The sequence below is a fragment of the Salvelinus fontinalis genome, chromosome 18 (assembly GCF_029448725.1).
Source record: "Salvelinus fontinalis isolate EN_2023a chromosome 18, ASM2944872v1, whole genome shotgun sequence".
Taxonomy (NCBI): domain Eukaryota; kingdom Metazoa; phylum Chordata; class Actinopteri; order Salmoniformes; family Salmonidae; genus Salvelinus; species Salvelinus fontinalis.
The window spans coordinates 7,911,137-7,938,731 of NC_074682.1; the positions used below are offsets into that span (position 1 = coordinate 7,911,137).

Genomic DNA, 27,595 nt, shown 5'->3' on the forward strand with positions numbered 1-27,595 from the left:
TTGAATAAATCAACTTGTTTCTTTTCAGCTCATACCTCCTCTTTGTCTGCACTCGCCAAATCCTTCCATTCTTCAATAGGCTGTCCCAGGTCAATGGTGTTCATCGGGATCTTCACCTCTCCAATGATGTCATGCTTGGAGAATCGGTCGTAGTCAAAGACCGACATCACCAGGGTTTTCCCGCCGAGCTCATCATACGGTAACTGATGAAGGAACACATCAACAACAACAACAACAACAACAACAACACAACACAACAACAACACAACTTAATTATTAAGTCTGAATGTAAAACCACATGTCCCTCTTTGTAAATGTCCATACTTTATGTCTCACTATGTCCACACTCACAATAAGTGCATTTCAATAAAACATTATTATTATTATTTATTTTTTAAGTAAACATAAACATATATTATTTGGTGCCATGGGCGGCTGGCAAGACATTGATTGCCGATACATTAGTAATGCAGCACAATGGCAGCCAACATACACAGAATAGGACAAGCAGAAAATGGGTTAGGTTGGATTATAATGTATAGCTTTGTTTTTACTTGGAAAACATCTAAGGAGATATCATTTATTCAGCTCTAAAGCATTAAAGCATAATTATGGTATACAATATGGGTTCTGTTGATTCTATCCGGCCCTTGCAGACCTGGAGTATAATACATTATAGCATGTTTAGACATTCCCTTTCCTGTGGTAAATTGTCTCACTGACAAATATAAATAAAAATACATTCTAAAGAGGTTTGGGGTCAGTTCCTATTTGAGTTGCGAATTGCTCTTTAATTCCAATTAAATTATTCAATTTGAATTCAATTACAATTGGCCACACCACACAGAGAGGAGCAATTTAATTGAAATCGAATTAAAGGAAGTAGAACTTTATTCAATGAAACTCATGTGGCATACTTATTCTACACATATTCATAAAAATGCTTATTTTGACATCATGTATGGTTACCAATACCATATAGTGTAAGGTTCAAAACTCAATCTCCTAAAACAATATAAAATAAACAGTGGTCTGGAAATATTCTAAGATCATGTTGTGGGTTGTCTATAATGATTCATAATTCCCTTAATGTCTTTATATAGCACATAAAATAAATGCGTTTCCCAGAATACTAATGCATCAAACACTGCAGTATAGAAGGGAACAATCTAACATCTGGGTCATTCCGCCAATTTGGTGCCTTTTGAGAAGTGTAATTTGGTCCCCAAAAACGTTTTATTTCACCTCAATTTAACATTCTGTTATAAAGAGCATAAAGAGCACAGATTCAACATAATACAAAAACACTACAGTAAGAGAATATTAAGTGACAAATGAAGTAACAGGGTTGACTGTAACAGTGTTGACGATTTCATATGAAATAGGCCATAAATCCCCTTGTGACGGGGAATGGAAGCTTGTTGTGTGCAACGAGGAGAGGCAATTGGATGCAAGCTTACATGTGTATTTTTTAAATATTTTTTTTATTCTATTAATTTTATCCCATTTTCTCCCCAATTTTCGTGGTATCCAATCGCTAGTGATTACTATCTTGTCTCATTGCTACAACTCCCGTACGGGCTCGGGAGAGACGAAGGTCGAAAGCCATACGTCCTCCGAAGCACAACCCAACCAAGCCGCACTGCTTCTTAACACAGCGCGCCTCCAACCCGGAAGCCAGCTGCACCAATGTGTCGGAGGAAACACCGTGTACCTGGCCCCCTTGGTTAGCACGCACTGCGCCCGGCCGCCACAGGAGTCGCTGGAGCGCGATGAGACAAGGATATCCCTACCGGCCAAACCCTCCCTAACCCGGACGACGCTATGCCAATTGTGCGTCGCCCCACGGACCTCCCGGTTCGCGTCGCAGAGCCTGGGCGCGATCCCAGAGACTCTGGTGGCGCAGCTAGCACTGCGATGCAGTGCCCTAGACCACTGCGCCACCCGGGAGGCCCTACATGTGTATTTATTTATTGTTAAAACATTTCTAGCCTGTCTATCTACGGGTAACAGGTTTGACGTGTTATGCTCGACCCGCTCATTTTTCCAGCACAAAACACTAGGAAAGGACTAAAAAGAGTAGAACCAGCTCACCTGCTTTTACACTCTGATTTGACTATTAGATGTTCAATGTTTCTGTAGAAAAAAACTACCACCGTGTTAAACGACAATTCAGTTCACGTAACAGCGTTGACCGTAAAGCGCAACTGAAGGCAATAAACAACTTCTCTGATAGAAAACGGCCTATGTGTCATCAATATAAGTCAGAAACATTTATTCTAGTGTCCAAATTTACTACAAAATGTAAATAGGATCGTTTTGTTCATAAAGTCAGTCTCGTCCAAAACTGTGTTTAATGAACAACAGACAAAACACATGCGGAATCAGTCGCTCTTTGAAGCTGGAATCCGTAGCGGTGAAACTGCCACGTCCGTTTGCGATATTACAACAACAAAGACGTTACTTCCAACAACATCATTGCACATGCGGAGTATCTACTACGATTTTTTTCTACCACGATGCTGGATGCTCATTTCCTCAAAACAAAAGAATAACAGTTGCGCCTGGGACGGTCAGTGGCACTTTTTCACCTATCGTGGATCTAAAATGAGAGACAGACATAAATGAAATACTGTCAGTAAAATCCTGAGAATGAGACTTTCATGTTTCACGTCTCAGTTGAATTGGTTTGAACTGCTTTGAATTAAATTATACACTGGGCGTACCAAAACATTACGAACACCTTCCTAATATTGAGTTGCACCCCATTTTGCCCTTAAAACAGCCTCAATTCCTCTGGGCATGGACTACAAGGTGTCGAAAGCATTCCACAGGGATGCTGGCCTGTGTTGACGCCAATGCTTCCCACAGCTGTATCAAGTTGGCTGGCTGGCCTCTGGGTGTTGGACTATTCTTAATACGCTATGGAAACTGATGAGCGTGAAAAACCCAGCAGCATTGCAGTTCTTGACACACTGAAACTGGTGTGCCTTGCACCTACTACCATACCCTGTTCAAAGACACTTCAATATTTTGCTTTGCCCATTCACCCTTTGAATGGCACACACAATCTGTCTCCATTGTCTCAAGGCTTAAAAATATTGTTTAAACTGACTGCTCATCTTCATCTACACTGATTGAAGTGGATTTAACAGGTGAAATGAATAAGGGATCATAGCTTTCACCGGGATTCACCTGGTCAGTCTGTCATGTCTATCATTAATGGAGCCAGAGGAGATGGCTGCCGTGTAATGGGCTCCTAACCAATTGTGCTATTGTGCGTGTTTTTTCGCATTATTTGTAACTTATTTTGTACATAATGTTTCTGCCACCGTCTCTTATGACCTAAAAGAGCTTCTGGATATCAGAACAGTGATTACTCACCCTGTAGTGGACAAATATTTTTTTCCGGACACAAAGGATTTACTTCAGACACCGGATAAGGCCCAAATCCCCGTCATTCGCAGGAAAAAGAGACGGAGATATCGGGGACGTAGGTTGGGGTGCCTTGTAAGGATCCGACAGCTAATGGGTAATCCGCCTCTACCATCAGTCCTATTAGCCAATGTAAAATCATTGGATAATAAAATTGATGAGCTCCGATCAAGACTAACATTCCAACGAGACCGTAGTATCTTATATTTCAACGGGTTGTGGCTATAAGATGACATAGATAACATACAGCTGGCTGGGTTTTCCATGCATCGGCATGATAGAACAGCTGCCTCCGGTAAGACAAGGGGTGGCGGTCCGTGTCTATTTGTAAATAACAACTGGTGCATGAAATCTAATATTAAGGAAGTCTCGAGGTTTTGCTCGTCTGAGGTAGAATATCTCACGATAAGCTGTAGACCACACTATTTACCAAGAGATCTTTCATCAATTTTTTCGTAGCTGTCTATTTACCACCACAAACCGATGCTGACACTAAGACCGCACTCAAACAGCAGTATAAGGCCATAAGCAAACAAGAGAATTCTCATCCAGATGCGGCGCTCCAAGTGGCCCAGGGACTTTAATGCAGGGAAACTTAAATCCGTGCAACTAGAGAAAAAAAAAACTCTAGACCACCTTTACTCCACACACATAGACGTGAACAAAGCTCTCCCACGCCCACCATTTGGATAATCTAACTATAACTCTATCCTCCTGATTCCTCTTTACGAGCAAAAACAAAAGCAGGAAGTACCAGTTACTCGCTCAATACAGAAGTGGTCAGATGACGCAGATGCTAAGCTACAGGATTGTTTTGCTAGCACAGACTGGAATATGTTCTGGGATACTTCCGATGGCATTCATGGGTATACCACTTCAGTCACTGGCTTCATCAATAAGTGCATCGACGTCGTCGTCCCCTCAGTGATCGTACGTACATACCCCAACCAGAAGCCATGGATTACAGGCAACATCCGCAATGAGCTAAAAGGTAGAGCTGCCGCTTTCAAGGAGCGGGATTCTAACCCGGACGCTTATAAGAAATCCCGCTATGCCCTCCGACAAACCATCAAACAGGCAAAGGGTCAAAACAGAACTAAGATTGAATCATACTACACCGGCTCCGACGCTCGTCGGATGTGGCAGGCCTTGCAAACTATTACGGACTATAAAGGGAAGAACAGCCACGAGCTGCCCAGTGACACAAGCCTACCAGACGACTTAAATGACATTTAAGCTCGCTTCGAGGCAAGCAACCGTAGCCGATGTGAGTAAGACCTTTAAACAGGTCAACATTCACAAGGCCGCAGGGCCAGACGGATGACCAGGACGTGTACTCCGAGCATGCACTGACCAACTGGCAAGTGTCTTCACTGAAATTTTCAACCTGTCCCTGACCGAGTCTGTATCACCAACATTTTTCATGCAGACCACCATAGTGGCACCCTGTGCCCAAGAACACCAGGGTAATTTGCCTACATGACTACCGACCCGTAGCACTCACGTCTGCAGCCATGAAGTGCTTTGAAAGGTTGGTCATGGCTCACATAAACACCATTATCCCAGAAACCTTAGACCCACTTCAATTTGCATACAACCCCAACAGATCCATAGATGATGCAATATCTATTGCACTCCACTCTGCCCTTTCCCACCTGGACAAGAGGAACACCTACGTGAGAATGCTATTCATTGACTACAACTCAGCGTTCAACACCATAGGACCCTCAATGATCATCACTAAGCTAAGGACTCTGGGACTAAACACCTCCTTCTGCAACTGGATCCTGGACTTCCTGATGGGTCACCCCCAGGTGGTAAGGGTAGGTATCAACACATCTGCAACGATGATCCTCAACACGGGGGCACCTCAGGGTTTCATACTCAGTCCCCTCCTGTACTCCCTTTTCACCCATGACTGCATGGCCAAGCACGACTCCAACAACATCATTAGGTTTGCCGACAACACAACAGTGGTAGACCTGATCACCGATAACCATGGGACAGTCTATAGGGAGGAGGTCAGAGACCTGACAGTGTGGTCCCATGATAACAACCTCTCCCTCAACGTCATCAAGACAAAGGAGATGTACATGGACTACAGGGAAAGGAGGGCCGAGCACACCCCCATCTCAGGAGACTGAAAAGATTTGGCATGGGTCCCTAGGCCCTCAAAAATTTCTACAGCTGCACCATCGAGAGCATCCTGACTGGTTGCATTACCGCCTGGTATGGCAACTGCTCGGCCTCTGACCCCAATCCATTACAGAGGGTAGTGCATACAGCCCAGTACATCACTGCCATCCAGGACCTCTGTACCAGACGGTGTCAAAGGAAGGCCCTAAAAATTGCCAAAGACTCCAGCAGGCCAAGTCATAGACTGTTCTCTCTGCTAACTCACGGAAAGTAGTACTGGAGCGCCAAGTCCAGGTCCAAAAGGCTTCTTAACAGCTTCCACCCCCAATCCATAAGACTCCTGAACAGCTAATCAAATGGCTACCCGGACTATTTGCATTGACACTCCCCCCATTTTTACACCACTGCTACTCTCTGTTTATTATCTACACATAGTCACTTTACCTCTACCTACATGTACATATTACCTCAATTATCTTGACTAACCAGTGCCCCCGCACATTGACTCTGTACCGGTACCCCCTCTATATAGCCATGTTACTGTTATTTTATTGTTGCTCTTTAATAATTTGTTATTTTTCTATTTTCTTCTTTATTTATTACTTCAATTAATTTTAGTATTTCTTGACACTTAGTTTTCTTAAAACTGCATTGTTGATTAAGGGTGTAACAGTCCTGACCTATTTATGTTAGTTTTTATGTGTTTTTGGTCAGGGCATGTGTTATGGGTGGGCAGTCTATGTTATCTGTTTCTATGTTGGTTTCGGTTTGCCTGGTATGGCTCTTGATTAGAGGCAGGTGGTTTGCATTTTCCTCTAATCAAGAGTCATATTTAGGTAGGGCATTATCACTGTGTGTTTGTGGGTGATTGTCTCGTGTGATGTCTATCGTGTCGTCGATGTTTTTTCACATATGGGACTGTTTGGCTGTTCGTTCGTTTTCGATGTCCGTTCCTGTTCGTGAGTTTACGTTTGTCCATGTAAGTTTATGTTCAGGTTGCGTGTACGTCGTTTTCTTATTTTGTAGTTTGTTAAAGTGTTTGTTTTCCTGTCATCAGTTTTCGTATTAAATAAAAAGATGGCATATTTCCCTGACTCCGCATATTGGTCTGAAGATCCTTCTCTCCTCACCTCTTCCGAGGATGAGGAAAGCGACAGCTCTTACAGAATCACCCACCAAGCTAAGACCAAGCGGCAAAGGGAAACTAAACGGAGTAAGGGACAGGAGAGAAAGGATTTCTGGACATGGGAGCAAATAATGAATGGAGAAGGTCCCTGGGCTAAGGCAGGAGAAAATCGCCGTCCCAAAGCTGAGCTGGAGGCACGGAGGAGAGCAGAGGCTACCGGGGAGAGGAACCGGAGCTATGAGGGAACGCGTCTGGCACGGAAGCCAAAAAAGCCCGTGAGTAATTCCCAAACATTTCTTGGGGGGGGGCTAGGAGATAGTGGGCCAAGGGCAGGTAGGAGACCTGCGCCCACTTCCCAGGCTTACCGTGGAGAGCGGGAGTACGGGCAGGCGCCGTGTTACGCAGTAGAGCGCACGGTGTCTCCTGTACGAGTGCATAGCCCAGTGCGGGTTATTCCACCTCCCCGCACTGGTAGGGCTAGATTGGGTATTGAGCCAGGTGTCATGAGGCCGGCTCAACGCGTCTGGTCTCCAGTGCGTCTCCTCGGGCCGGCATACATGGCACCGGCCTTACGCATGGTTTCCCCGGTTCGCCTACATAGCCCGGTGCGGGTTATTCCACCTCCCCGCACTGGTCGGGCAACCGGGAGTATTCAACTAGGTAAGGTTGGGCAAGCTCAATGCTCAAGAGTGCCAGTACGCCTCCACGGTCCGGTATTTCCGGCACCACCTCCCCGCCCCAGCCTAGTACCTACAGTGTATACACTACGCACTAGGCTACCAGTGCGTATCCTGAGCCCTGTTCCTCCTCCACGCACTCTCCCTGTAGTGCGTGTATCTAGCCCGGTGCCTCCAGTTCCGGGCCCACGCACTAAGCTACCTGTGCGTCTCCAGAGCCCTGAACCCACTGTATCTTCTCCCCCTACTAATCCTGATGTGCTTGTCCTCAGCCCGGCGTCACCAGTGCCGGTACCACGCATCAGGGATAGAGTAGGCTTTGAGAATACAGTGTGCCCTGTCCCTGCTCCCCGCACTAGTAGGAAGGTGCTTGTCATTAGCACGGTGCCTCCAGTTCCGGCACCACGCACCAGGTCTACAGTGCGCCATATCCGGCCAGAGCCATCCGTCTCCCCAGCGCCATCTGAGCCATCCGTCTCCCCAGCGCCATCTGAGCCATCCGTCTCCCCAGCGCCATCTGAGCCATCCGTCTCCCCAGCGCCATCTGAGCCATCCGTCTGCCATGAGCCTGCAAAGCCGCCCGTCTGCCATGAGCCTACAGAGCCGTCAGCCAGACAGGAGCCGCTAGAGCCGTCAGCCAGACAGGAGCCGCTAGAGCCGTCAGCCAGACAGGATCTGCCAGAGCCGCCAACCAGACAGGATCTGCCAGAGCCGCCAACCAGACAGGATCTGCCAGAGCCGGCAACCAGACAGGATCTGCCAGAGCCGCCAACCAGACAGGATCTGCCAGAGCCGCCAACCAGACAGGATCTGCCAGAGCCGCCAACCAGACATGAGCAGCCAGAGCCGTCAGAGCGCCATGAGCAGCCAGAGCCGTCAGAGCGCCATGAGCAGCCAGAGCCGTCAGAGCGCCATGAGCGTCGAGAGCCGTCAGCCTGCCATGAGCGTCGAGAGCCGTCAGCCTGCCATGAGCGTCGAGAGCCGTCAGCCTGCCATGAGCGTCGAGAGCCGTCAGCCTGCCATGAGCGTCGAGAGCCGTCAGCCTGCCATGAGCGTCGAGAGCCGTCAGCCTGCCATGAGCGTCGAGAGCCGTCAGCCTGCCATGAGCGTCGAGAGCCGTCAGCCTGCCATGAGCGTCGAGAGCCGTCAGCCAGCCATGAGCATCGAGAGTCGTCAGTCAGCCATGAGCTGCCCTTCAGCCTGAAAAGGCTGGATACCCAGAACTGCCCATCAGTCCAGAGCTGTCTCTCTGTCCGGAGCTGCCTTTCAGTCCGGAGTTGCCCCTCTATCCTAATCTCCCTCTCTATCTTCATCTATCTCTATAGTCTTATCTATCCCTCTATCTTGATTTATCTCTCTGTCCCGGTGTTATCCTTATTAAATATATTATTAAGAGAATTGTGTGGGGGAAAAAAGAGGGTGGACATTCTTTGTGGGAGGAAGTTAGGATGGATTATGGTGGGGTGGGAACCGCGCCCGGAGCCTGAGCCACCACCGTGGTCAACTGCCCACCTGGACCCTCCCCTGGACTTTGTGCTGGTGCGCCCGGCGTTCGCACCTTGGGGGGGGGGTACTGTAACAGTCCTGACCTATTTATGTTAGTTTTTATGTGTTTTTGGTCAGGGCATGTGTTATGGGTGGGCAGTCTATGTTATCTGTTTCTATGTTGGTTTCGGTTTGCCTGGTATGGCTCTTGATTAGAGGCAGGTGGTTTGCATTTTCCTCTAATCAAGAGTCATATTTAGGTAGGGCATTATCACTGTGTGTTTGTGGGTGATTGTCTCGTGTGATGTCTATCGTGTCGTCGATGTTTTTTCACATATGGGACTGTTTGGCTGTTCGTTCGTTTTCGATGTCCGTTCCTGTTCGTGAGTTTACGTTTGTCCATGTAAGTTTATGTTCAGGTTGCGTGTACGTCGTTTTCTTATTTTGTAGTTTGTTAAAGTGTTTGTTTTCCTGTCATCAGTTTTCGTATTAAATAAAAAGATGGCATATTTCCCTGACTCCGCATATTGGTCTGAAGATCCTTCTCTCCTCACCTCTTCCGAGGATGAGGAAAGCGACAGCTCTTACAAAGGGCTTGTAAGCATTTCACTGTAAGGTCTACACCTGTTGTATTCGGTACATGTGGCAAATCCGATTTGATTTGATTTCATGGAAAGAATTCCTAGTGTTTTGTACACTCAGTGTACTTCCTTCAATTCAAATTTAACTCAAATTCTGCTTCCTGTGGGGTGTGGTCAATACAAATTGAATTTATATTGAATTTATATTAATTTATATTCAATTTATATTCATATTCATAAATTGAATTATATTCCCGAAATTCCAAATAAACCCCAACCCTGATTCTAAAGGCATGCATAGGATGTCATATATTGTAAATTCTCTTAAATCTTCATGGTCTCTAGACAACCTAGGTCCAATATTACCAATTTGTATCTTTTGTATCTAGGGCTCTACATGACGGTTATGCTAAGAGAATAGACAGTGGTTTTAGCTGTGGTGGTAAGAGTGCACACAGTGCTTTCGCACTGACCCTGAGAGTCATGTGGAGTCTCCGTGGACCTCATTAAGTAGTACAGAAAGCTGAAGTTAGTACACAGGCTAGAGGGTACATAGCAGGCAGGCAGACATGGCAGGCCAGCACTGCTCTGCGATATAATGTGAACACAGCAAGGCTTCACAATGAAAAATAAATGTCGGCTTCAACCACAGTCTTCATTTTGGAAAATGGATATCATGTATTTTTACAACCCTAAAACTGTTACATTACATTCAGTTTGAGACTCGGCTGTCCTAGCCTGACAATATTATTTTTCAGCATTATAGTTTGCAGGATGATTGAAGCCTTTTCCATTCCGACTAACTACTGTACAGTTCTGGTACAGAAACAGTGCTATGACTTACCTTGAAAACAAAGGATTCATTGAAGACAGGATTCAGGTTTTTCTTTTGAACCTTGGTGTCAAACTTCTTCTTCTTGTCTGGGAGGACATAGACCTTAACGTACGGGTCAGAGGTGCCTCCGCTGTCCATGGATATAAGATCTGCCGCTTGGAGTATTCCCACTGTGAGCTTTGAGGGGAGGGGCACAGTGGTCAGGTGTCAGAGACAGCACTGAGACAAACCAACAGTATCAGGTGGCAATCTCAACATGTATTCATGTATTTATTTGTGCCGATGAGCTGAGACAAGCCAACAATGTCAAGTCAGGTGAAAAACCTAAATGTATTAATTTGTGCCAATGCACGCTTCCTGTCACTGCTGCAGAGAAATGCTGCAGTCTTGTTACATAAGCTTGTGGTCTGTAAGCTGACAACCTAAAACTCCAGCAATAATCACCACAGCTCTCTAAGATGGCCAAGGTTAGATACAAGCTATCCACACTAGAGCTGCCAAATGTATTTGCTGCAATGTCATAAGAAAGTCACAGAATATAATGTTACAGTAGTTTTGCATGTTTGAAAAAGGGGTACCTGTGCTAAGTGTCATTGATTATGTTTCAGTTAATTGATTCAGTTAGAATGAAAGGACTTGCTTTAATGTACATTTTCATCTCAAGCCCTGATCCTGTGTCAGTGACTCATAAGGGACTTCCTTGTTTCAGAATGACTCAGCATTTTCTATCCTCTTGGACGTATGTCACAGTGCCAACATCCTGCATAGCAGACATACTCACTGTAATACTGACTCTAGCCATTAATTCACAAAAATGCGGAATATACTAGATACCCTCTCATTGCCAGAAGCCTGATCTCGATTCACTACTCTCTTGAATATTTAGTTTAATCAACCATAATTCCAACAATTGCCAGCTGTCACTCCCCAAAAGTGTCGCTGTGCAAATGTGCTGATGTTTTTACATTGCAGCAGTTTTTTTGCTAAGCTTATATAAGAATCAGCCCTGAATTAATTGGCAACTCTATAGACACTTTAATTCTCAGAATGGACACTGTATCAAAGTCACTCTCCAAGATCAACAGAGAATATAAAAAGTTGAACATCTAGTGTGACTTGCTTTAACTCATTTTGTCTGCAGAAGAGGAACACGTTGAAACAGCATTGTGCTTCTCTATCGAAAAGGAACCATTTCAGCAACTGAGAAAAATACTTTTAAATCAACTACCACATCATCCTCATATGTATGAATGTAAAAGTTCTCAAGGGTTTATGTTGATGAACATTGCTTGTTTCAAGCTACTTTGAGGTGATGCAGGCATGCCCATTAGGCTCCCACCACGCCCACTGATTTGAACTCAACAATGCCAAAGCTGTGGTGTAGATTAGTAAACACACTCATTTCTAGGTGGATGACTCACCACCAAGACCACCAGTCTATTCTATGGATATCCATAAATCTGTCATTTAAACTAACTATGCCTTCAACCTCTAGAATTGATGGAGTCTTACTGATAGACTGACACTGCTACACATATTGTAATATGATAAAATAGTCTAATGCAGGTCTTTCTGAGCAGTGCCAGCAATGATTAAAAGGGGAACATGTCGGCCACCGACTGACCTTATTGTCTTGGAAATCATAGTCAAGTGAGTACTGCAGTTTGCCAAGCTTTTCCTCCTCTTTCTCCTCTTCCTCTTTCTCTTCCTCCGTCAGCCCTGTCTCACCTTCGTCATCGTCGTCATCCTGTTTCTGCGGTGGTAGAACACAGGACACAGGGATCAGAGATGAGGGGCCAGGGGGTTAGTTTTAGCAGCCAGAAGGAGGGTGCCCCAGCCCAACCACAGACAGCATGCCACAGACAGAGAGTGGACCTCCAGGAGGCCTGTGTTGCGTTGCTTTGCGCTGCATAGCACCAGGGTTTGTTGCGTTGACTTGCATTGCATAGCACCGGGACCTGCTTGTTTTTGCTCCCGCTTACCTGCTCCTCACCTGGTGGCAAAGTGGAATACCATCCTGTCTCTAATGCAATCAGGGACTCAGGAATGACATTTGCTAGCTTGAATTCAAAATTTCCTTTGGTGACACAATTGTTTTTACCCTATATTTTACATCTCAAAAAGACGCTTACCCTGACTTTTACATCTTTCCCAAAATTCCCAAGGAAATAGCTAACAGAGAATCCGAAAGCAGAGCCTGCATAATCTTATTTGCTTCCTTATTATTCCGTTTATGTGTCACCAAGGAATGTTCCTCTCAAGTCAGGTCACCATTATTGCAGCCAAATGGTAGCTACAGGATTAAAGGGCATAGCCGGCTATGTGGATAATGTAGAAACAGTATTTCAGTTAGATTTCAGCCCGTTATGGTAACCCTGTTTCTGGCATGTTCAAGTTTGTATGACTATTTCATCTGCCAAACGGTGTTTTATTTTTTTATTCTTGTTCTCACTCTTCATCGAGTGACAAAGTAATTGGGGTGCAGATGAAAAATATTATTCTAAGATTGATGGGTCATTCAGTTATCATTGTCGTCCTCATGTCCACAATCAACCTACCATGCCCTTTATCACATGCATACAGTGTATTATTAGTGTTAATCGTGGGTTGCGTTTAAACTATGTTCAAAACTTTCCATATTGGGGTTGAGTTTGTCATCGTAAGCAATGTGTTATTTCAATCCTTTCAGTTCTCTCTCCGGGGTCTATGGAGCAGACCATAGCTTTCTCAGTTGCATTCTCAAGCCATGATTACAAAACATGTAAGAAAAGCAAAGAAGCTACGACTTTCATTCCATGAAACCCCCCCCCCATCATCATCATTATCATCATCATCAGCCCATGGGCCAGAGAGCATCGCCGCGATCCTTCCACCTACCGTAGATCAGGGGTCCATCACAGTCAAGAAACACGGTGCACACATAAGACACCGAGCGAGAAGGAGGAGAGCAGAGAGAGGAAGAGGTTTGAAGTTACGACACACCAGAAAACAAACACTGTAGGCAGTCAACAACACAGACAACACTAGGATGATGAAAAATGACACACTGATTGTCTGTTTGTAAAAAAAGAAAGAAAAAAGTCCTACTTCCAGGACCATCTTTCACCATGTGGAGACAATTAATTGATTGTTTTAATTAACTGGTGCATGGGGCCCTCTTAATGATATCAGACACATTCAGCCTGGAATTAAGCAGGAGCCCTTTTCCTCCCCTTGTTTATTCTGCTCTGTCTGAGATATGGCTCCTCGGGTCCATAGGCACCATATCCATTATCCTTAAGCATTGAGGCCAGCTTACCCTACAGATGTAGGGTCTTAATTTGATTCTGTAGCAGTCATCCGCTATTTGCAATGGCACATATGGCACGGCTCCATTACTTTCTCCACCCATTACCCACTGATTACCTAGTCCCTTCCCCATAACAAAAGTGTGTCATTTTTCAATATATGTCACAATGAAGTGGGGAAGTGTGGGGTAAGTTGAGCCAAAGGATTAGTTGAGCCACCCCTTGTTTCTAGGAAACCATACACAAAATGAATCACATGACCACATATTTAGGAAGAGATCATAATGTCATGGAGTCTGTGAAGGAAGAAACCACATGGAAAAAAATGGTTATCAATTTAGGTCTAAAAAAAAGTCTAATTACTTTGTTGTTTTCTTGATTCTTGTATCTAAACCAAAGTAGATGGTTTTAGGGTTGGTTTGTACATCGGTTGGGGTCTCTATAAGCTACAATATGAGGTCCTAATCCTAGCATGAAATTGCATCCTTCTAGCTGTGTGGGCTATAGTCAAAATGTTTGCCTTGTGGTAAGTTGAGCCAATGGCCATGGGGTAGGCCTGAGTTGAGCCAATGGCCACCATACCCCATACAAATTAGGATTGCATTTTGTCAGTTGTATGCATTATATGCATAGTATTTTTGCAATGTATCATGCATATGAACTCAAGGTAGTGAATTTGTGCGGTTACAGTCAGAGCAGACATCGTCATGTCCCGTGTATGCATTCGAGCAGCAGCAAGAGAATACACATTTGAAAGAATGACATCGAAGAGGTACATTAACAAAAAAGAAAACTAACATGTACAGTACCTGTGCAAAAGAGAGGCAATGATATAGAATCAGAGGCACACAAGGTCTTAGCTGATGACATGGAGTCTGAGCTTGCTAAACATATCAAGAACCTCGCGGACCAGTTTTCATGGGCTTAGTAGCTTCAAATGCAGAGAACTTGCCGACGAATTGGCACATTGAAAAACCTCCATGTCCTAGACAACTGGTCAAGAAATGGAAGGATAAGTGACATTGAACAGAGAGATTATATGTACATTTAAGATTTACAATATACCACACCCTCATTCCATTAATTAAACTTTGACATACCAGCACCATCACCCATTGACACGGAACACCATCACCCCACTCGCCCTAAGGTGGCTCAACTTACCAAGAGACCACTTTTTTTTCGGGACAAGGTATGTTTTCAAAGCTGTTATGTTTACATGAGTTCTGATTATTTCCAGGGATACACAACATCCTGAAATATATCTCTATATTTGATAGAAATAATACTACATTTCCCTAGTAATGCTGAGTGTAAAACATGGCTCAACATACCCCACTCTCCCCTACAGCGCACATTTTAAAATGATGACAACAATATCAAGGGAACAGATAGGATAGGGGGTTATCGACATGTCTCCCTAAAACTGTTGTAAAGTGCTGTTGATGAAAGGTCAAAGGTTTTTACTGATACGCCAAGGAATGCTTAATGACCATTTGTTGTTGGTCCAATCAACATAGATATTGACATAAACGTTCCTGAGTTCCTCCAACAAAAGAAACAGTTACATTGTAAATAAAACAGGTAGCTTTATTGGTATGTAGTGTGTAGTTTAGTAGGCTAATAACTCTTGGGAGATACACTACCTGATCAAGAGTATGCTCGTCAAACATCTTATTAATATGCAGTTGGTCCCCCCCTTTGCTGCTATAACATTCTCCCCTCTTCTGGGAAGGCTTTCCACTAGATGTTGGAACATTGCTGCAGGGACGTGCTTCCATGCAGACACAAGAGCGTTAGTGAGGTCGGGCACTAATGTTGGGCAATTAGGCCTGGCTCGCAGTCGGCGTTCCAATTCATCCCAAAGGTGTTTAATGGGGTTGAGGTCAGGGCTCTGTGCAGGCCAGACAGTCAAGTTCTTCCACACCAATCAAGACAAAACATTTCTGTATGGACCTCGCTTTGTGCATGGGGGCATTGTCATTCTGACACAGGAAAGGGCCTTCCCCAAACGGTTGCCACAAAGTTAAAAGCACAGAATCGTCTAGAACGTCATTGTATGCTATAGAGTTAAGATTTCCCTTCACTGGAACTAAGGAGTCCGAACCTAGCCCCAACCATGAACAACAGCCCCAGACCATTATTCCTCATCCACCAAACTTTACAGCCAGCACTATGCCTTGGGGCAGGTAGTGTCCTCCTGGCATCCGCCAAACCCAGATTCTTCCGTCGGACTGCCAGATGGTGAAGCATGCTTCATCACTCCAGAGAATGCGTTTCCAACTGCTCCAGTCCAATGGCGGTGAGCTTTACACCACTCCAACCGACACTTGGCATTGCTCATGATGATCATGATGATCTTAGGCTAGTGTGCAGCTGCTATGGAAACCCATTTCATGAAGATCTCAACAAACAGTTATTGTACTGACGTTGCTTCCAGAGGCAGTTTGGAACTTGGCAGAGAGTGTTGCAACCGAGGACAGAGGCGCTACGTGCTTCAGCACTCGGCGGACTTGTTCTGTGAGCTTGTGTGGCCTACCACTTCGCGGCTGAGCAGTTGTTTCTTCTAGACGTTCCCACTTTACAATAACAGCAGCTACAGTTGACCGGGTCAGCTCTAGCAGGGCAGAAATTTGACGAACTGACTTGTTGTAAAGGTGGCATCCTATGTTTGTCTATGGAGATTGCATGGTTGAGGGCTCGATTTTATACACCTGTCAGCAATGGGTGTGGCTGCAATAGCCGAATCCACAAATTTGAAGTGGTGTCCACATACTTTTATGTATATATAGCGTTTGTCTGTCAGCTATACCAAAGTCATTTCTGGTCATGTTTGTCTACTCTCATCATCAAAAAATAAGTAACTTGTTTGCTTTTTACAAGACTATTGTATTCAGATGAAATAAGAATCCTGAGTGTGATATAAGTTATGTATTTGGGAGTTCTTAGTTCTTAGTTCTTAGCCTGTTCTTAGTGAACTCAGCTGAGTATATAATGCGGAGCCTGAAGCACCATACCTCATCCCCTTTCATGTTCTTCATGTTGAAGCCATCCTTTCCCTTCTTGCCCTTCTTGTTCTTCTTCTTCTTGCAGCAGCACTTCTTTATAATGCAAAAGCAGCAGGTGAGGATGAGGAGGGCAGCCACCACAGCTATGGCTATGATAGCCCAGGAAGGGACTGCAACACAAACACACAGTGTGGGTTAGATTAAGCTCCTTTGAGATTTTTCACCTTGGGTTTTTATGTTCCAACATTATACCATGCATAGTACATGAATATGAGTCAGAGGTGGGAAGAAAACAGGGAGGACTTACGTGGGATCTTATCGATCTCGTTCAAGAATTTGCTCTTGATCTCTTCGAACATGTCATTCTTGGACTCTGTACCGTTGCCTGGGGGTTCAGCCACTGTGGTGGCGATTGCTACGGCTGGGGCCGCGGTCATGGTGGCACCGGTGCCCGTGGGCTCTGGACCCACCATGGCCTCCGGCTTATTCTTGAACAAGTTCCACTTCATCGTCAATGACTAGGCCACGCACACAGTCCCTGGGGCAAGGCACAGACATACAGAGAGGGACAGTCAGTTGTTATCACCAGCAGCAATGAGGTGCGTAACCTTTAATATAACACACACACACACATGCACAAAAGTAACAAAACGGATGATTTCCCAGGTGACTCATTGTGACCAAACTCAAAGCCTTATCGCTGTGTCAGACATTGGAACAGCACATACAGTGACAAGGCTGAAGAGGTCCGTAGGGAAAAGGACTTAGTCCACGTCTCAGACTCTGAGGATAAAAATAATTGTGTATAATATGCCAGCCAGTAGGCCTGCATCCATAATGTACTATGAACTCCTGAATAAAATTAACTCAGGGACGAAAAAGCTAATCTCATTTGTTTGAGAAATGACACACAGTATCTTAAAGATCCAATGCAGCCATTTTTATCTAAATATCAAATCATTTCTGGGTAACAATAATGTACCTTCCTGTGATTGTTTTCAATCAAAATGGTCAAAAAGAAACAAAAATCTTTTTTTTTTGCAAAGAGATTTTTTTGCAATAATTTTTATGGGACTGTCTGTTTGAGTGGTTTGAGGGGGGAGGGAAAAACTGAAGGAAAAAAATAGCTTTTATTGGCAGAGAGGTTTGGAACTCTCTTTCTTATTGGTCTATTAACTAATTGACTGCATGGTGATGTCACCAGGTAGGCCAAAACTCCATCACACCCAAACAGCTGACATTTCAGATGATCTTTTCAAAAAGCTCTTACACTATAATGGCATTATAAGAATTGTTTGAATTCACAGTATTATTTCAATCTCAGAAATATATAAAAACAGAAAATCACATTTTTGATGGCAATGGGCCTTTATTAACGTCTCTTTCATATCGTCTGAGATCCCCAAAGATTGGAAAGCTGCTGCGGTCATCCCACAATTCAAAGGGGGAAACACACGAGACCCAAACTGTTATAGACCTATATCCATCCTGCCCTGCCTTTCTAAAATCTTCGAAAGCCAAATTAACAAACAGATCACCAAACATTTCAAAACCCACCGTACCTTCTCCACTGTGAATCTGGTTTCCGAACTGGTCATGGGTGCACCTCAGTCACGCTCAAGGTCCTAAACGATATCATAACCGCCATCAATAAAAGACAGTACTGTGCAGCCGTCTTCAACGACCTGGCCAAGGCTTTCGACTCTGTCAATCACCGCATTCTTATCGGCAGACTCAAAAGCTTTGGTTTCTCAAATGACTGCTTTGCCTGGTTCACCAACTACTTCTCAGATAGAGTTCATTGTGTCAAATTGGAGGGCCTGTGTCCAGACATCTGGTAGTCTCTATGGGAATGCCACAGGGTTCAATTCTCGGGACGGCTCTTTTCTCTGTACATATATATCTATGATGTCGCTCTTGCTGCTGGTGATTCTCTGATCCCTACCTCTATGCAGACGACACCATTCTGTATACATCTGGCCCTTCTTTGGACAATGTGTTAACAAACCTCCAAACGAGCTTCAATGCCATACAACACTCCTTCCGTGGCCTCCAAATGCTTTTAAATGCTAGTAAAACTCAATGCATGCTCTTCAACCAAATGCTGCCCGCACCCGCCCGCCCGACTAGCATCACTACTCTGGATGGTTTTGACTTAGAATATGTGCACAACTACAAATACCTGGGTTTCTGGTTAGACTGTAAACTCTCCTTCCAGACTCACATAAAGCATCTCCAATCCAAATCCATTAAATCTAGAATCAGCTTCCTATTTCACAACAAAGCCTCCTTCACTCATGCTGCCAAACATACCCTCGTAAAACTGACTATCCTACCTATCCTTGACTTCGGCGATATCATTTACAAAATAGCCTCCAACACTCTACTCAGCAAATTGGATGTAGTCTATCACAGTGCCATCCATTTTGTTACCAAAGCCCCATATACTACCCACCACTGCGATCTGTATGCTCTCGTTGGCTGGTCCTCGCTACATATTCGTCGCCAAACCCACTGGCTCCAGGTCATGTATACGTCTTTGCTAGGTAAAGCCCCACCTTATCTCAGCTCACTGATCATCATAGCAACACAACACCCACCTGCATGCACTCCAGCAGGTATATTTCACTGGTCATGCCCAAAGCCAACACTTCCTTTGGCCGCCTTTCCTTTCAGTTCTCTGCTGCCAATGACAAATTGCAAAAATCACTGAAGCTGGAGACATATCTCCCTCTCTAACTTTAAGCATCAGCTGTCAGAGCAGCTTACCGATCACTGTAACCTGTACACAGTCCATCTGGAAATAGCACACCCGACTACCTCATCCCCATATTGTTATTTTTTTGGTTTTGTTGCTCTTTTGCACCCCAGTATCTCTACTTACACATCTTCATCTGCACATCTATCACTCTAGTGTTGTTGATGCCAAATTGTAATTATTTTGCCTCTATGGCCTATTTATTGCCTTACCTCCCTAATCTTACCACATTTGCACACACAGTACATAGATTTTTCTATTGTGTTATTGACTGTACATTTGTTTATCCCATGTGTAACTTTGTGTTGTTGTTTTGTCGCACTTCTTTGCTTTATTTTGGCCAGGTAGCAGTTGTAAATGAGAACTTGTTCTCAACTGGCCTACCTGGCTAAATAAAGGTGAAATAAAAAATATATAAATAAATAAAAAATATATTACATGAAGGTCAATGGAATCAAATTCCATCAAGAAGACCCTCAGTCCCTTGTGAAAGTCAATATCAAACATTACAGCATTACATCACAGTCAGTTAGGGATTAAACAAAAATTAATGGTGGGAGTTAATACATATTCTACTTGAAGTGGAAAATGTGCTAGATAAATATGGCTCCCTATCCAAAACTAGTTCCAAAGAGGGCTATCTTCCAGTTGTAATGAGTGATCTGTTACCTCTGAAGGAATGGCGAAGACTTGGGTGATTAAATGTGTCTTCTGAAACCATGATCTCCACAAAATTGAAATGAGGCACTTGTGACTGAAACATTCTTCTCTCTAGCAAATCCTAATAGGATTAGCATGGATGCTGTACTGAAACAATTTACACTGTGAGTAGGTGAGATGCAGAGGCTGATTGGGAATTATCACCTTTGAATGCGTATTAGACCAACGGTTATAGCCCCCGTTTATTGTCAAATGCTCTCCTAAAAGTTCTTAGTAGTTGCCATTATCGTGTAATGATTCATATTTACAAAATGTATTACAGTGAATGACTTCTCAAGTCTAATAAGGGACATTCTCATTACAAGAAACAAAAATGTGACATATGAGATCACTGTGCAAATACAAAGATATACAGCGGTGTAAAGTAACTAAGTAAAAATACTTTTAAGTATTACTTAAGTCGTTTTTTGAGGTATCTGTATTTTAATTGACTATTTATGACTTTTACTTTTACTCCACTACATTTCTAAAGAAAATATGTTCTTTTTCCTCCCATTCATTATCCCTGACACCCAAAAATACTGTCAAATTCACGAGAACACGTGGTCACCCCAGACTCGCGAAACACAAACGTTTCATTTGTAAACGATGTCTGAATGTTGGAGTGTGCCCCTGGCTTTAAAAAAAAAGTGTTTACAATTGTGCCATCTGGTTTGCATACTATAAGGAATTTGAAATGATTTATAGCGTTTACTTTAACTTTTGATACTTAAGTGTATTTTAAAACCAAATACTTTTAGACTTTTAATCAAGTAGTATTTAACTGGGTGACTTTCACTTTTACTTGAGTCATTTTCTATTAAGGTATCTTTACTTTTACTCAAGTATGAGAATTGGGTTATTTCTCCACCACTGATAACATGAAGCAAACACGCACTGTAGATTCCCTTTCTACTCATCTAACCTGATGGAGGCTATTTTAGCAATAGTGCTCATCAATCTGACCGCAATCCTCATTCACGAACCACAATCATAAAGAATACGAATGCATGAAATGCTATAACCACGTACAGCATCTGTCTTCTTTAGGGATTTCTATACACTACAAATATACTGACAAAATCAATTCTCCTCTCAGGCCTTAGCAAGCTGCATATAATTCTGTGCCAGTTCTGTGTTGCTCTCATGGGCAGCGACAGGAGAGGAGAATAGGGAATGTACATTAGAGTCTGACTAATTGTGTCCCAGAATTCAGAGCTACACCCTGGTCACTCTCAGGGGTGATACCAGCATATGATTAACATTTACAGATCACGGTGATACTCTTTGTGAGTCATGCTCATCTTTGATTGGGTAGGGCTGAGCAAGGCTGAGCAATGGCACAATAGTATGAAAAGGGTGCTTCTAACCTAGAGCCAGCCACTCAACAATGCGTAGGATAAAGAGCTATTTGTTCCCACATGGGCATTGTTCGGCTCTGCCTCCCTATTGTCCCTATTCTGTTGTTCTCCCAGGAAAGGATATCTAAGGTGAAAAATGACAGGCATAATCCTCTATTCTGCACAAATGGAATTGGTTGTAGATCCATTACGCACAAAATCAATAATGGCAGATGACGAGAAGAGAGTAGATGTGCAACTCACAAGACAGAGGCATCTCTTAAATCCTATTAGTCTGGTAATAGATTAACCCGATCCATCTCTCCTGACATCTACAAACGCTCTCTGGAGAATTACCTGATGCAAAATACCATCACTGGAGAATGATGGTTTACAATATTTTCATACACAGTGAAGGAGTGTTGGTTTGTAAACTATTGAAAATGGATAGAAACTGGATATAAATTAAGATTATCTGCTGATAGTATATATATATATACAATGGGGTTGTAATGGTAGTCGTGTGTGTGTGGATGTTTGTGAGTGCGTATGTGCGTCCATGTGTATGTGTGTGCGTGCATGTGTCAAATAAAATGTTATTTGTCACATGCTTCTGCAATGGGAATTGTAATGTTTGTGCTTTTCCTATAACCAATTTCTGCGTTCTATTCATGTGCTGTTCCAATAACCAATTTCTGTGTTCGTGCAAGTGGCTGACTGTACAAATCACACCTATCAGTAGCTGCAATTTGGCAGTACGCCCAGACCGTGTTTTGAGAACGAATGCCCAAGAACGAACGAAAGACATCTCAGTTTCAAGGTCTCAGCTTAGAGAGGAGAAGCCTCGTGAGGTGTTGGTCTGTCACATGTTTTGAAACAATGTTGGTCGGTCACATGAATGAAACAACACGGTAATGATGAATTAATTATGCTAAATCACGCAAATGTAACTTGTCTGTGTAGCTGTGTGTAAGACAACTGCCGGGACTGCCCAGGAAGAGCTCCTGATTGACATGTGTACTATGGTGCTTTGAGTTGTTTGGAAACTCTCCAGTGCGCTGACAATAAACAATGATTCATTTAAGATTGACTGCGAGTGTCGCTGTGTAAAAAAAAAAAATCCCACAACACTTCATAAACAACAGGTGTAGAGTGACAGTGAAATGAGTACATAGGGGTCCTGCTCCACAATGGAGATATCTTTCTATTTTAATAATACAAGGAATAAAAATAATAATAATAACACAAGGAATAAATACACAATGAATAACTTGGTTATATACACAGGGTACCAGTACCGAATCGATGTGCAGGAATACGAGGTAATTGAGGTAGATACACACATATAGGTAGGGATAAAGTGACTAAGCAAAGGGATAGATAATAAACAGTAACAGCAGTGTATGTAAATAAAAAAAAGTTAGCGCAAAAAGGGTCAATGCAGATATTTCGTGTAGCTATTAGTTAACTATTTAGCTAACTAGTTAGCAGTCGTATAGCTTGGGGGTAGAAGCTGTTCAGGGTCCTGTTGGTTCCAGAGTTGTTACATCGTTATCGCTTGCCATGCGGTAGCAGGGAGAACCGTCTGACTTGGGTGGCTGGTATTTGATCATTTTTAGGGCCTATCTCTGACAGGTCCTGGATGGCAGGGAGCTCAGCCCCAGCAATGTACTGGGCTATACGCACTACCCTCTGTCGCCCCTTGAGGTCTGATGCCAAGCAGTTGTCATACCAAGTGGTGATGCCAGTCAAGATGCTCTCAATGGTGCAGCTGTAAAAAAATTTGAAGATCCGAGGGCCCATACCAAATCTGTTCAGCCGCTTGAGGGGGAAGAGGCGTTGTTGTGCCTTTTTCATGACTGTGTTGATTTGTGTGGACCATGACAGTGCCTTAGTGATGTGGACACGAGGAACTTGAAGCTCACTACCTGCTCAACAACAGCGCCGTCGATGTGGATGGGGGCATGCTCGCCCCCCCATTTCCTGTAGTCCACGATCAACTCCTTTGTCTTGCTGACATTGAGGGAGAGATTCTTTTCCGGGCACCACATGGCCAGGTCTCTGACCTCCTTCCTGTAGGCTGTCTCATCATCTTCGGTGATCGGGCCTACCACCGTTGTGTCATCTGCAAACTTAATGACGTTGTTGGAGTCATGTGCAGCCACGCAGCCGTGGGTGAACAGAGAGTACAGGAGGGGACTAAGCATGCACCCCTGAGGGGCCCCCGTTTTGATGGTCAGCATGACGGATGTGTTTTTGCATACACTTACCACCTGGGGATGGCCTGTCAGGAAGTCCAGAATCCAGTTGCAGAAGGAGGTGTTTAATCCCAGGTCCTTAGCTTAGTGATGAGCTTGGATGGAACAATGGTGTTGAACACTGAGCTGTAGTGAACAAACAGCATTCTCACATAGTTGTTCCTCTTGTCCAGGCGGGAAAGGCCAGTGTGGAGTGGAATCGAGATTGCTTAATCTGTGGATCTGTTGTGGCGATTTGGGAATTGGAGTGGGTCACTGATGCTAGATCCAGACAGCCTAAGATAACCATGTGCACCCCATTTTGTATACATTTTACCATCAAGAAGAATGCTACATTGTCAAACCAACAGCTTTTTGTTGTATTGTTTGGATGTAAAGAGATGCTTCAATGCAGCTGACATATTACAACATATATGATTCAGAAGGGTTGTGCTGTGTTGAACTGTACAGTTCTTTACCTAAGATACCAAGCATAAAGGCAATGGTATCTGTAGGAAATGCATTGTCTAGAGTGGCAACAGACAGTGAAATGATCGAAACATGGGTCAGCAACAACAGTAAAACAGTATTCTGTGGAGGCTGTGGCCGGGATTCAATGCAAGGTGCCTTATAACACACGGCTGTAGGTCATTTAAGTTTGAGTCGACGTATGCATTATTTACCATGAATGCAAACGGCACCAGAAAATGCCTATGAAAGCCGCATTGTCGGCTGTGTAGTGTGCTGCTCTATAATGCACCTTGGATTGAATTCAGGACCTATAGTCCACAAATCAATAGACTGTGCATCTTCAAAAGGTGCGGTGTAGTGTTCTTAAAACCTTAAAATAGCTCGAGGCTATACGATACCCCACTCCGCAAGACATGTTCCATTCAAGACTACTTGTGAAACATTACAGGAGACAAACTAGTTGTTGCTGAGGAAATCAAATCCAGCTGAATTGCCTCTGTCTGATATCCAGTCACTTACAGCCGGCCTGAGGTCATGGTAGCTAATGGAGTTTGGGATCTGACCAATCAAATTACTTATTGTTTTTACTTTACCGATAGAATGAAAATGGCTAATATAGACGTAGCTGCTTACACCATGCCCTCTCATTTATCGATATATGACAATCTGAACAGATAAGGAGAATTATAGGACAAATGAAAATGATTCCTGCCAAACAAATGGACATAGTACATCACAACTGACCTAACAGTAATTCCCACAGGCTATATTCCAAAACTGTATAATAGCTTACTGTCCTTGTCTCACTCTCATCTTGTTTAGTGGCTGTAAGACGAAAGAGACAAGAAGAGAAAGCTATCCATTCTATCTAGGTCAGTAGTATCTACCTCAAGCCTGCAGGTACTGCAGGTACACTTACATTCCAATTTCTGCATCTCTGCAGCTCAGCACTGGACAGCTCCACTTAGCTAGTCGCAAACCTGAAGCCCCAGATACACACCATACAAACACAACACAAACCAATGAAATCTTCCGGCGATTTTCAGATTCCTAGGACAAATCTTCAAATGACAGAAGAAGCATTGTCATTCTGATTCATTTATAATCAAGAATGTTCATTATGAAAGTTGTCCCAAAATGACCGGAATTTCTGTACATCTGCTGGTTATCCTTAACAGGGAGGAAATGAGAGCGATGTAGAAAGTCTTACCAGTCTAATGTGATATTCGCACTGGCTGGGTGACCCATCCAATAATCAGGCTCGTAGGGCTAACGTTTCAGTGTCGTGGTAACATCCCCTGAATTCTCCCAGAAGCAGAGACTGCAGTCTCTCCTCTCACTTCTCTCCACTGCAGCAGAGCAGGGCAGTATTCTCCCTCTCTTTCTAGCCCTCTCTCTCCTGTACACTCCGTCTCCCCCCTTTCCCACCCTCAATCAAATACCCCCCTCTGTCAATTCTCTCCTCCCTCACTGTCTCTCTCAACATACACAATCTCTACAATTGTCTCTCTACTTCTCTCTCCCTCTCTCGCTCTCTCTTTCTCTCTCCTCATTTGTGATGCTGCTCACACAGTATGCTACACATCAGTCTAGCATCTGATGGAATGGCCATCGTAAAGGATCAATATGCAAATCCACTTGTCTCTGTTCTTAGGGGTTGTGGAATGGCTCACTGATTTACTGATAGGAGAAAGGGATAGAAGGGGGAAGAAAAGAGGCATGGAAGGAGAGAGACAGAGACGAGAGGAGAGGAGGAAAAAGAAGAGAGAGGGGAGAGGGAGGGAGATAGGGGTGAGGATATAGGGAAAGAAAGAGAGAATGGGGAGATGAGGGATGTGGTTACTGCATTTTTTTGAAAAGGGTGCTGTTTCTAAACTATTTAAAGTTACACTGAAGTTAAAAGGGTAATACCATGCACTGTACTGTGTATACCAATATTTCATCTTTAGCATACGACCATGAATAAATATTCAGTCCTCCATCTGTAGTTTTTGATATGCCATATTAGGAGTATAAAATCACTCATTATTGGCCAAAAAAAACCTTTTACAGTACATTTAAAGTATCAGTCAAAAGTTTGGGCACACCTACTCATTCCAGGGTTTTTCTTTATTTTTACAATTTTCTACATTGTAGAATAATAGTAAAGACAACAAAACTATGAAATAACACATGTACTAACCAAAAAAGTGATTAAACAAATCAAAGTATATTTTTATTTCAGATTCTTCAAAGTAGCAACCCTTTTCTTGTTTCATGTTTCTGTGGCTGTAAAGGTACGGATATTGTAAACATGTCACCTTAACTTTGAACTCTCAAGACATTTAAATGCGCCTTGAGGTTACTGTCCCCGCAGTACATGACAAGAATAGGAGTAAGTTAGTCTGCCCCACAGTATGTGAGTCAACACTGTGCTTAAACTGATGTTGAATTACATGTTGTTTTGTTTCGTAACACAAGGCAGTTTTGCATATCCCATCGACTCATCCGTTTAACTCCAGCTGAAATAACTCTTCCAACATATTGTGTCCTTTCACTTGTACAACAAAGTGGCAAAATAACAGCAATACTCATGTTCTAACAGATGTGTTGCCATTTCCTTGCACTTTCATCCCCTCTAGTTTGAGTCAAATCCTCCATCAGCATTCCAGTGAGGACTTCTTGGTGGAAGAATCCTATTTCTGCTCGTTTCCAGAACTCTCACAAGGCGCCTCCTGAAACAACACCTTGGCTCCATCCGTGTTTGTGTGGAATTGAACAGCTGGTGAAAGCCAGGCCGCTTAGCGGGCACTCTGTCACTGCCATGTTTCAGTGTGTTATGACTGCTTTTCACCAGATGGGGGCAGTAGTTAACTCACAGCTCACACTGCATCACTTTATGTTCATCTGCACTGTGCATGGTCGGTTATGGCCTTGGCTGGAGGAAGTAATGAGTTGTTGTTGTGCTGCGTTCCAATTCACTAAACCTTCCTTACTCCTCTTCACCTCCCTACCCTCACTCCCTACCCACTTACTCACCCCCCCCCTCATGTATTTAGAAGCAATCGATTTGTGTTTTTGCCCTAGCACTGCACAGCTGATTCAAATAATCAAAGCTTGACGATGAGTTGGTTATTTGAATCAGCTGTGTAGTGGTAGAACAAAAAAAATGAACTATGCACCCAGGGAGGGCCCCAGGACCGAGTTTGGCAAACCCTATTTCGGAGGAGTTCCCTTAACACCAGTCTATTCCTTTTAAATCGATGAGATGGAGTGCACACTTTGGGGAGGAGGGGAGGATATCAGGCCTCAGCCAGGCTCTGGGTAGAAGTTGGCCATAGGCACAGTTCTAGGATCAGTTTACTCTTCAATCTTAATCGTGATCCGTTAGAGGGGATGGGTTTAGGGTCTAGGTCTAGGGACAGTTTATTCTCCTATCTTAAACCCAATCCATTAGAGGGTGAAACGTTTAACACAGATCTAGGATCAGTTCAGTCTCCTATCTTAATCCCAATGCATTAGAGGGGGAAACGTTTAACAC

The 27,595-nt window shown here is 43.7% G+C and overlaps 1 protein-coding gene across 4 annotated transcripts in view; it reads right to left on the reverse strand.

Annotated features, from left to right (window-relative positions):
• LOC129814884 (synaptotagmin-2-like) overlaps positions 1 to 27,595 on the reverse strand; it is a 72,080-nt gene that overhangs the window by 6,016 nt on the left and 38,469 nt on the right. Inside the window, exons 1-7 of one of the 4 annotated variants that reach the window (XM_055868010.1) lie at positions 25,286 to 25,497; positions 24,995 to 25,055; positions 16,878 to 17,108; positions 16,580 to 16,740; positions 11,900 to 12,028; positions 10,285 to 10,452; positions 36 to 203 (exon numbers count right to left, since the gene is read on the reverse strand). In XM_055868010.1, coding sequence (XP_055723985.1) covers positions 36 to 203; positions 10,285 to 10,452; positions 11,900 to 12,028; positions 16,580 to 16,740; positions 16,878 to 17,079 — 828 coding nt within the window. In that variant the 5' untranslated portion in view covers positions 17,080 to 17,108; positions 24,995 to 25,055; positions 25,286 to 25,497. Of the gene's footprint in view, positions 1 to 35; positions 204 to 10,284; positions 10,453 to 11,899; positions 12,029 to 16,579; positions 16,741 to 16,877; positions 17,109 to 24,994; positions 25,056 to 25,285; positions 25,498 to 27,595 lie in introns of those variants that run through there. The other 3 variants (XM_055868008.1, XM_055868011.1, XM_055868009.1) reach the window with 3 other exon arrangements.